The following is a 12,272-nucleotide window of genomic DNA, read 5'->3' as shown; positions in this document are numbered from 1 at the left end:
AATATTTTAATCTTTTAGCTTCAGAATCTTACCATTTTAATTTAAAGAAAAAACCATAATTGCCCTTATATTGCACGAGCTTCATGCTTTGTAATATCCTTCTTCTCTTTTCTCTCAACAAAAAAAAAAAGAAAAAAAAAGTGAAGTTAACTGTCTTATATATTTGCAGTCCTCCTACAACCACCCAAGTTTGAATCATGGGAGAGTAAAGGACTTAAAAAAATGAATTTGGGCTTTGTACGCTCTTTTACCTTTTAAAAAAAATATAAAGAGAACATTCATTATTTATTAAAATTAAATCCATAATTGCAAGTTTATTTTTCATATTTAATTTTTATTTTTAAATTAACTCTATTAAATTTTTATTTAAAAAATCTTAATCATGGAATCCAAAATATCAAATTTGGATTTAGTGCTAAGTTTCTTATACTAATTTTTAAAGATCTTGTATCTATGCATTAAGATTGTGCTCACAATTAAGTTTACACTCTAAAATCAAGATACCTGCAATGTCAACAGAGACAAGAGGAATCAGCTAATGATTTGCAGTCACATGAAATCATTTTGGAGGACAATGTCCAAATTTATAATACACTTTTCCCTGAGAAGGTCAGTTATTAATAAGTCAATCGTCTTATTAATTCTCTATAATTTTTGTTTTTTTTCTTTGTTATATTCCTGTTTGGTAACAAATATGGCAAAGAGTGATTAATAATTATATTTCACAATTATTCTAAATTTTTCATCCGAAGTATAGTAGGGTGTAACAAATACATTCTTAGAGAAAGAAAAGATACTCTGACACAATAAGTGAATTAATAATAATTATTATTATAAACATCATGTTATGGAATACTAAATATGTTGTAATCGCTGAATATTATATATATATATATATATATATATAGACTAATAAGTTGATTGAAATTATGGTTAATCATTTTCTTTAATATACGTCATTAGAATACATATAAATTATATTAGCCGCCGTCTAAATTTTTATATAATCGAGGTGCCAGTAGTTAAATCCCCGAGAACTGCTCGCGCTGGATAGTAGGTCCTATTGCGAATCAACCAAAATTTAGTAAGGAATAATTTGGAAAACTTGATTAACGGTTGTTTGTATGAAAAACTGAAAAGAACTATAAACAGAGAAAGAGTAATTTTATTGATTTGTCCATCAACAGAAATCATTGTTGCTTGTAATTAACAAGTTAATTTTTTGATCGTGCAGGTTGCATTACCAAATTTGGAGGAGTTGATGTTGTATTCAATAAATGTTGAGAGGATTTGGCTGAACCAAGTTGCAGTCATGTCTTGTGGTATTCAGAATTTAACGCGCTTGACCCTGTACAGCTGTATGAATTTAAGATGTCTATTTTCATCTTGTACAGTTAGTAGCTTTGTTCGACTCCAACACATTATGATAGTCAAATGTCCTGTCCTGGAAGAGTTAATAGTCGTGGACAACCAAGAAGAAATGAAGAATAATATTGTAACGTTTCCCCAGTTGCAATCTCTGAGGATGTCTGATCTTGAAAAGTTCACAAGCTTCTGCACTGGAGATCTTGATAATCTTGAATTTCCATCCTTGAAAGAATTAGGGATATCTGGATGTCCTGAATTCATGGCGAGATGCAAAAGAACTACTAATATCTTGACGGAAAGGGTACGTACAAGAGTTTTATAATCAATTTTTCAATTCTTATGTATGTACTGTGAAAGTTTATCTTGTATTTATTGATTTATTGAATAAAATATATTGTATAAATTAGTGGTAACTTATAATTCTCATCAACTGATTCATCTTGTATTTTTTTTTTTTTTGGTTCTGATCGATCTCCCAGGTATTCCCTAATTTGGAAGAGTTGAAAGTTGATGCAAAGTACATAGGAACAAATAAATATCTATTTTTTGAAGACTTGCTTTGCAAACTAAAATATCTTTTTGTGGAGTTGGTTGATGAGCCGACTATTGTATCACTTGATGACTTCCTCCAGAGACTTCACACAATGAAAGTCCTCCAAATACAAGGATATGGTGGCCGGTCGCCGAAAGAGAAGGTTGAAAATGGTATGGCAGTAGAAATAAGTGAAGCAAATAATTGTTATCATCTGGAGAACATTTTGATAAGGGAGTCCTCTGTTACGAACAACTTGGTTATTCTACGTGTAAAGGGGTGTGACCGTTTGGTCAATCTAGTGCCATCGTCGACATCCTTTCAGAATCTTACAAATCTGGTGGTATTCAGTTGCGAAAGATTGAAAATCGTATTAACATCCTCAATTGCAAAGTCTCTGGTGCGACTTAGATATATGAAGATAAAATCATGCGTTATGATAACAGAAATAGTATTGGTGGATGATGTTGTGGCAAAAGATGAGGTTATTACTTTCAGAGAATTGAAGGAGTTGAAGCTTTTAGACTTAAAAAGTTTGACAAGCTTCTGCTCTGGCAATTGTGCTTTCAAGTTCCCATCTTTGGAAATATTAGTGGTGGATGATTGCCCCGATATGAAGATTTTCTCTGAAGGAAATTTAAGTACACCCAAATTACACGAAGTGCAGCGGCGGAGTGAAGCACGTTGGGCTTGGAAGGGCGACCTTAACACAACCATACAAAAGGTATACATATTTCTCAACAATCAGCTTTTTCCCTATCACTCCAAATCCCTAACTTAATTTCCTCCTCCTGCTCCTGCTCCTGCTCCTAAAACAAGTAGGTGATTTTTCCCATGGTTGCTGGGGTTTGGTCAGATGACAGCGGCTTGGAAGAGGACGATAATACAGAGAAGGAAGATGGACAAGGCAGTGACCACTAGTAGTAACTATTAACAAAGGTCTATTATTATTATTATTTCGAATCGGCTTTCAGACCGTAAAACAACACTCACCTTGTTTCTTTCATTTTATGATTTCAGGTTTAATGGTGGAAGATTCATGCATGCTTGTGTGCGCCTCTCGTGTTGAGTGTATTGTGGATTGCTGTTCTGTTTCGACACAGTCAATGATGAAACTCGTCATTAAATGAACTTTAATCATTCTAATCATGCAATTTCTTTTTTTTTTTTTTAATGAAGATCGTTGAGTATTTTAGTATATAGTAATAAAATTCATTGAAGCATTACATTCAATATAATATCATTGTCTGATACTAGAAATGTGTCTTACCAGAGTGTGTGTATTTAATACTTAATTTGGGTACATATGAAAATTTATGTAAACATAAATAATATCGTATATAAATAGAAAGCGAAAAAAAGTTGTTCAAACATACAAGTATAAAATTTTTGAAAGCATTAGTTACAGAATAACATATATAAATATAACAAATTTATATTATATTGATGTACGTAATATAGTACTAGTCAAATTTTGAAAATCTTAATTTACTTATAATCTTTTCTAATTTGGTATGCACAAAACGATTTTTATTATAAAACCAACCTTTAATTTGCAATTGTGAACCATGGATCTCATTCAATTATTATGTATAAATTTTTTACTACGATTCGTCACATGTTTTCTGAAAACTTATCAAAACAATCTTTACAACTATCTCTCGCGTAAATCAAAACAAAGGAGAAAACAAATTCCGAGAAAAACTTATCACATGTTTTCTGAAAACTTTCACTTATAGTTTCTAATAATATTAGTTTAAGGATGGCACATTGTTTCATTATCACAGGCATTTTGTGCCGCTGTTAAAAGTGTTCACTTTCACATTTCGGAAAATTTGGCAGAGTTTCTGCTAGCAAATAAATGTACTCATAAAGTTTTAATTTTGCGTGTAAATTAGTTGGTTGAAAATATTGCATGACCCAGGCGTGTATTATTTTTATTATTTTTTAATTTTATTAAGGCCAATCATTTTATACCATATAATTAAGTTTATATAAAATATTTTCTTCAAAAGAATTCTGAATCTATCATCATCACTTACATCCTTGGACTTCTCTCTAACTATAATCAATAGTCCAATGTCACATGAATGTCCTCAGAAAACTTGAGAAAGTATCGTACTATCCTTACTCAACCTCGAGTAAATTACTTTGATTGTCAAGTACTCGACTTACTCTATATTAACTTCTTTCGCATAATCCTTTTTTTTTATTTTGTCAGTTAATTACCGAAAATTTCATTTCTTTACAAGTGCGTTATTATGCATGATTTACTTTTAAATTAAAAGGAGAGAAATATTATAGCGTATGTGGTAGGGGATCTATCAAGAATAACTTAAAAATCTGTGGTAAATACTTATGAACATTTACAAAGGAAAATTTCGATTCTCTATTGTACACTTGAACTCTGCTGTTTGGCCATCCAGCCAATGCCTTGAGTGACATAAGAAAAGAGAGCTTAAAATTCATATTGCTGCATGGTAAACCACTTTTTAGTTTTTTCCCCCACACATTTTCGCACTCATATTGAAGATTTTTATATGTTTATTTTAAGTGGATCCATCATATTTAGATGTGGCACTTTGGGTTTGGATTCTTTTATTTCAATATGGGTTCTTCACTTCTGTTTCCTGCAACTTCAGTTACTGGTGTTTGTTGGTCTCGGGTTCAAGTGAAGGTTCCAAGATTCTGTGTACGGGCTTCTTTGGATACTAACGTTTCTGATATGAGTGTTAATGGTAAATTTCTCTTCTTTTTGTTTTATTTGATTTGATTTGTTTGTTTACCAAGTATTGATCTTTTGGGTTTTCTGGTTTCTGGTGGGATTTTTATGCGTTTATTGCTGGGAGCTCTTTTTGTTCTGTAGTGTTTGCTAGTTATGAATTTTTGAGGCTATTGAAGGAGAATTTGGCATTTTACTTGAATAATTTTTAATTGAATTTGTGGCAGAATGGTTCATGGATTGTACTTATAGATCAAGATAACGTTTAAAATCTGACTTTGGAGTGTTATTGAGTGGCTTGCGTGCTCTCTCGTGGAAATTTTCTTAAAGGAACTCAAGAACAGACCAAGTATTTTGTATTCTTGAAATTTATTGGGAAATGAAATGCTTATGCAATTGTGCTTTGTATTTTTTTCGGGAGACATTTGATATTTAGTACTTTCAAACATGTATGTTTTTCCAATATCGCTGTGGATAATTGAATGGTATACTTGGCAGCTCCCAAGTGTTTGTTTCCACCAGAACCGGAACATTATAGAGGACCAAAGCTGAAAGTGGCTATTATTGGAGTTGGGCTTGCAGGCATGTCAACAGCAGTGGAATTGTTGGATCAAGGGCCTCAAGGCCATGAGGTTTTGCTCATTTAGATTTCAATCTTTTGAATGTTTCATTGGCCTATCAAGTATTTACTTTTCCCCTAAAATGTCTCACTTTTACCATTCATCCTCTTGCCTAAACTCAAAATTTGAAGTTACTCAATTTTTTCGAAGTAAATAGCAGAAGCTTTTATCAGCAGTTCAGAAAAATGAATAGCAGTTATCATTTTCTTTAGAGCAGGCATTATTTCAATTCACAAAGTTTATTTTATTTTGAATTAGTATGTGTTTCACTGATTTTGTTGATGGTGAAAGAAATTAGAAGATTTCTTCTCTCCCCCCCCCCCCCCTTCTTTCCAGGTGGATATATATGAGTCAAGGCCTTTCATTGGTAGTAAAGTGGGTTCATTTATTGTGGAAACCATATTGAAATGGGTTCATTCTCAAGATTTGCCTTATACCGTGAAAATAATCTATGTTAATTGTAACATTACATAAGAACCCGCCCAAAATTATGTAGATTAATCAATATATTACTCTAGTTTTGTTAAATATAAGTACAAATATTGCTAATATTTTAGATATATTCAATGTTTAATCTTATTGAAGATTCCAACTGGAGTGGTAAACCGAAGAAAGAGGCTAAAAGTCTGTCTGTGCCCTTTGGAGGGGCACACTACTTGTGAGAATACTTTTTATATGTTAAAAGGATAATTTATTGTCACGTATCCCTAATTGCTATGCACAAAAATATTAATAAAATTGGAGAAATGTGTATGGGCCATAGCTAGTCCATCAAGGTAAAGCTAGCTAGTAAATTTTTAAGTAAAAAATTTTAGTCTCAATTTAGACTAGGTTAAGAATAAATTCATTATATTAATTTATTTATAGTTCTTGTCTTCAAGGAACTTCCTTTTATAGAGTAAATAATAGATCGGATCCTCTTCCAATCTTCTTAGACTTTGAAAAATTTATTGACATGTGTTATTAATGGCTAATATTTAATTTTAATTAATTTTTACTTAAAAAAGACATCTAAACTCACATGTGACTCTTGTCAATTTTTTTTTTTAGGCAAATTCTTTCCCTTTCGACACACATCTCGCCTATAATAATACAGCAGAAAATGCAGCAGCTAAATAATTTAATTGTTTCATAGTAGTTAAAGAATTCAAGATCACATTTATTTTTATTTTTCCCAAAACATCAACTATAAAACCTAAAAAAACAACAAACAGCAGTTGCAAACCCAAAAAGAGAATAGAACAGAAACTATAAACTCAAAAAAATTGTAGCAATAGAATTATATGCCCAGTAATAGCAGTTTATAAAGTAGCAACACTAATTTAGTTCATTGAATTGCAACTTAGAGTGAAAACAACAATTATAGAAACCACAAAAACATCAAAGAAAGGAAAATTTTGAAATTAAGATGCAAACCTTGTTGTCAATCACTTTTTTCCAATTTGTGCTCCTTTTTTTTAAATAATTTGCTGGAAATTAGTGTCAAAATATAAAGAATTAAGAGGAAAAGAATTTGTAAGAAAAAATTTAACAAGAGTCACACATGAGTTTTGATGTCTATTTAGGTAAAAAATAATTAAAACAAAATCTTAGCCATTTAATTTCATTAATGACACATGTCAATAGATCCTTAAGATTATATTTGGGAGGTACGATTAAGTGTAGAATTGGACTTATTACTGGGATAAAATATTAATACCATATTTAGCATGCTCACTTGTATTGGATTAATCGACTAAATTCAAATTTTAATCCTAAATTCATGGGATTGCTAATCCTAATTTTTATGTGTGTTTAGTTAGAACTAGATAATGTGAAAAAAATATTTGTGTATTTATAGTATCTTCCATAATTTATTATACCATTTTATTTATAAATTAAAAATTATTTAATTATTTACTGTTTTTAATTAATTGATTTCTTTTTTATTCATGATTTACTTAAATTTTATTAATTAATTTATTATTTGAATAATTTTATTTATTTTATTCAATGAAATGATATCTCTCATTTGAAATAGAGTAATAATATAATCACAAATTTTTGTACAAACTGATGTGGCATGATAAAATTGGTTGAATTAAATATATCTTGGGCCCACATGATTTATTTTTATTATTTTATATTTTCATTCAATAAATGAATTAATGCCAAATCAGTTTGTACAAGAATTTGTGGTTGTATCATCACTCTTTGAAATAACCTATAATTTAAATAATTTATATTTCTTTATTATAATTATGACTACCCAATTGCTATTTTTAATTAATTATAATATTTCTTGTTAAATATCTATAAATAGTTGATATTTAAATTCAAATATTAATGTAAATACTATTTAATTTTATGTAAATTTAATTTAACATAATCTAATCCAATACCATACCAAACATAAGTCAGCACTATATATAATCCAATCTAATCTAATCCATTCTAAGTTAGTCCAATCATAATAGTTTGTCCAATCTAATCTTACGTGCCAAACATACCCTAAAAGTTTATGAGGATTAGTAGAGAAAATGCCTAGGGCAGGATCTAGATCCAATAATAATTATTTGGAACAATACTTTGTTGCCAGGGAAAAAAAATTACTATGTTGCATTAAAGGTTAATAATAAAATATTTTTTTAAATTAATTAAAACAATACTTTACTCTTTACACTTTTAAGATAACTTTGTATAATCGCAGCACTACAAAAACATATGTATTAATTTTATGAAATTATGTCTATCTTTTTTATCATAGTCCATATATTGTATTTGACATAATTTATTAATTAATTATTATATATTTACTCTTTAGATAATTAAGTCAAAATAATATTTTTTACAATTTTACTTTATTAAGCTATAACCTCTTTGTAGAAACAAAGTTAATTGGGTTCTAATATCATGATTATAGAAAAGTTTTACCGTATTATTTTATCAAAAGAATGTGGCGGCGAGAAAATGACCATAAAATTATATGATATTCCAATGTTAAGTGAAAAATTAACGATATATTTTTATTTTATCATCATTTCGTGACAATTGGAGTTTTGCACCACTTTTTCTATCGTCGTTGCATGACACGCGTCCTTCAAATAATGCAAATAGTAATGATAACGCTTGTCAACCTGGGGGGCCCGCACATGTATGACCAAACGAAGAAAAAACAAAAGCAAATTTCGCTCGTTTTCCCGCCTTCCCGCCTCTCAATCAATCAAATGCTTTCGTTTTGCAAGTGTGTGGCGAGTTTCAGCTTCGGAGTGAAGAGGCTTTGTGGCGGAGCGACTGAAAACGGACAAAGTAGATTATAGAAATGGACACTCCAGACAAGAAACAGATCACTGTCGCTTCTGTTTCCAAGTTTGAGGTCAATCTCAGCTTATGGGGTTGTAGTTTGTATTTGAGCATTTTTTCCTGATTTTGCATCTGGGCATTTGTTATTTTTCATTTTTGTTGCTTTTTTGCAAATTGGGTTCTGAGGTACTAGTGCTTTGTGTGACAAATAGCTTTCTTAAATTGCTCCAATTCTGTTTAGCGTTACGGTTTTGTAGTGTTGATTGGGTAGAATATTTTGGAATATGATGATTTCAGCTCATGGATTTGTTCCTCTGTACATATGTTGTGTACAGCAAACAAAGGCCCTAATAATATGATTTGTTTATAGCATGCTATGCATAGTTAATATCTTCAGAAAGATAACAATTCGTTGGACTTGAAAATTTGACATGTGTATGAAAATTCAATCTGAGAATTCACTGGTGGCACTTGTTAAATCATGCTTAAACCCATGTCACAACCCCCTTAAATTGTGCATGTGGTGATTTGAGATGGATTATTTTGCTTTTCTTTCATCTGCTTGGTTACTGGTGTTATTTTCTCTTAGTGATTTGTTGAGCTCTGCTGTTTGTACTTCAGATTTGTTGTCGTGATCATTTGCCACTGACCAGGTTTTTAAGACTCTATGTTAGATTAAAAATGATGCTTGTCAACATGCAGGATTCACCAGTCTTTAATTATATCAGCAATGATCGCTCATTCAACTCAGTGAATTTTACTTCGCCTTCGTCTTTATTTGCTTCACCCAAGATCGGTTACCTTCGGGAGTGTAGATTTTCGCTTAGCAGGTAAAACTAATTACCCATTCTTGCTTTACCGTACTCAGTTGAAAAATGAAAAGTGCATCGTTGTTTAATAACAATTTGTGTCCTCTACAGCATGTTGTCTTTATCATTAGTAATCAATCCCCAGATATATTGAAGCCTGAGCTCCCTTTACATGGAAAAGAAAACAAGAAAAGCAAAGGGAATTCAGGAGCTGTTCAACTGTTTGATGATTGCACTGGAAAACTGGATTGTGTTACTCCAGGGAGTTCAGCGAGAGAGTTTATCTCTAAACTGCTTGAGGAAACATTGGAATTAGCTATTGAGTTGCCAATAACAGTTAAATGTGATGGTGGTACCCCAGTTAGAAACGAGGTGTCTCGTGATGTGAAAGAGAAAAGCAGAGAGCCAGAAACGGACAGAGCGTCGTCATCATTCGTTCAATGTAATGAGGACAATCCGGGAGCAGCAGACTATTTTGAGAACAAAACAAATTTGCGTAAAATCTGTCGAATTGAGCAAAGTGAAGAAGTAGCTGGATGCGACTGGGTGTCATTGGTTTCTGATGCTGTTCTAAACTCAAATTTGTCCATTGTTGAGAATAACTCTGAAGATCAGGATGAGAAAACAGTAGATACTGGAGCAATATCTTTTATCTCAACTGTCCTACAGCTCCCACAAGACGAGATAACGCCAAGTGAGCATGATAAAAATTTGGGCATTTTGAAAATTAAATGAGGGTAGTTTAGTCAGTCAAAAGAACAAAATTCTGATTCTGAACCCTTTTTTTTTTTAATTAGAACCCCAGTTTGATTCCAATTTCCTTTCCGAATTTGCAAGTAATCACCGAATGATTCGATTTCTGAGAATCTTGACAAAGGTTATAAAAGGCCATTTAAAAATTTCAAATGCCCATGAGAAGTCACAACTTACCGAATCAAACATGGGCTTGCTAGGTCCATTTCCAAGCTAAAAGTTCCCTCCCATCACAATCATCGGCCCAATCAACTACATGCACATCCTCCCCTTTGGAAGCAGACAGGGGGATTCAGTCCAAAATATCGGCCTTAAAATTCAAACCTTTTGATTGAAACAAAACATGGATGATAGGGGTTCATCAATTTTCTCATTATCTCCTTTATGTAACGAACCTTTTTCCATGCATTAGCTTCTATCAACTTCAATGGCTGCTTGCTTCTAGCAATGATTGAACGACTTGGTTGGCTAACTTTATCATTAACATTATCTTGTATAGTTTTTAAGGAGAGATTTCATGACCACTTGAGCTTCTTTAAATATCTCAATTATTGACTTATTTCTTTCTTTCTTGCCAGCTTTAAAATGCTATCTTGTATTGCATTACAAACAAATCCATTAATCAACTCAAAATATTTGCTCATTTTGCCAGAATCTCTAACTTTCATATATCGACCATTGGTCCACAAGCATTGGTGGCTTGTGAATTGAATATTCTGTGTTTTTTAATCAAAACTGTCTTTTTCTTTTTTTCCCTTCCCCATGTGAATTAGCAAAGAAAACAAAATGGTCCTTTTTCCCCTCCCCTTGTCCTACAGCCAATACCGTTCATTTATACTTTTTCTTTTTTCTTTTTCATTAACTTTAGATTTTGTAATTAGATGCACATGTGGGTGTCCCATCTTTTGGCGTTTTGGCCTCGGATACTTTGCCGAGTGAGTCTAGATATTTTGATGTAAGCAATTGCTACCTAGTACCTACCATTTCAAATGATGCAAGCTCATGGTAGTGGATTTTAAAATAAGGATAATAGTATAAGAATTACGATTATGATGTCAAGAGAATTATTAGTTATTATTAAAACAGTAATGATGCATTTTCTAATCGATAATCGGAATAAACTGGAATCAGAATAGACTTGTGATTATTATTATTCAAAATAATTATCTAATAATAATAATAATTTTAACAATAATAATATTAATGATTATTATTGTTGTTAAAATTATAGTTATTATTTTCATTATTATTATTATTATTTATTGTTGTTGTTGTTGTTCAAATTATTATCATCATTATCATATCATTATTATTATTATCATTATCATTATCATTATTATTATCATTAATTTTATTATCATGTATCATCATAATCATCATCATCAACAACAACAACTACAAAAATAAGAATAATAACTGTAATAATATTTTAATTGAGAACAAAAGTGAAATTATGAAATTTTGGTAAGGTACAATTGAGAGTTTAAATAATGAGAACTTGATTCTCAACACTCCTCATGAAAAGTTCTTATTTTTTAATTTAAAAAATATATAGGCTCCATATATTTTATTTTTATTCTCATTTTCATTTTAGTAAATAAACAGTATCAATTATTCTTATTCTGAATTTTGATTTTTTAATATGAGGAACAGTATATTAATTTTAATGAAGAATAACAATTCTTTATAGTTTTGGTGGGTTATATAATTCAATTTTTAAAAAAAAATGTGAGAGAAGATGCCGTTAATTAAAACTCTGTTGCCGACTCTAGAGGAGCGGACTCTGTTGCTCTTCGTTACTTGTAACAAGTTTCCAAGCTGATACGAATACGATGATTGCCATGCTTGTGAGTTTGATGTGGAGGAGCGCTAACCGATTTGACCGGTATCCTATAATGTCCACGTGTGAAGCTATTGAATGTCTGATCACTTTCCTTTGAATCCAACGGTTACTTCGGATAAGAACAAAAAAGAACGTCTAATATGGTGCAACTTTTGTACCGCAAACGTGGCCGTCTTCGGTTGTCATTATTAATTATAGCTATCTTGGAAAGCAAGTTGAAGGGTCTCACAAGTTTGAAAATGCCGACAGCACTTGCAAGTTGAAGCCGCGTAACTCTATCAAGGATCAGAATTTTGTTTCATTATTTGCAGTTTTCCTTTCTTTTTCTTTTTTTTTTTTCAAA

General features: G+C 31.2%; 1 protein-coding gene across 1 annotated transcript in view; it reads left to right on the top strand.

Annotated features, from left to right (window-relative positions):
- Nucleotides 1-12,272, top strand: part of LOC18040758 (probable disease resistance protein At4g27220) — a 28,031-nt gene that overhangs the window by 2,790 nt on the left and 12,969 nt on the right. Inside the window, exons 2-4 of the mRNA XM_006432937.2 lie at nucleotides 520-609; nucleotides 1,235-1,669; nucleotides 1,848-2,123. Coding sequence (XP_006433000.2) covers nucleotides 520-609; nucleotides 1,235-1,669; nucleotides 1,848-2,123 — 801 coding nt within the window. The remainder of the gene's footprint in view (nucleotides 1-519; nucleotides 610-1,234; nucleotides 1,670-1,847; nucleotides 2,124-12,272) is intronic.

The sequence above is a fragment of the Citrus clementina genome, unplaced genomic scaffold (assembly GCF_000493195.1).
Source record: "Citrus clementina cultivar Clemenules unplaced genomic scaffold, Citrus_clementina_v1.0 scaffold_5, whole genome shotgun sequence".
NCBI lineage: Eukaryota > Viridiplantae > Streptophyta > Magnoliopsida > Sapindales > Rutaceae > Citrus > Citrus x clementina.
The sequence above is the reverse complement of the archived record's forward strand: the minus strand, read 5'-3'. Positions and strand labels throughout refer to the sequence as shown.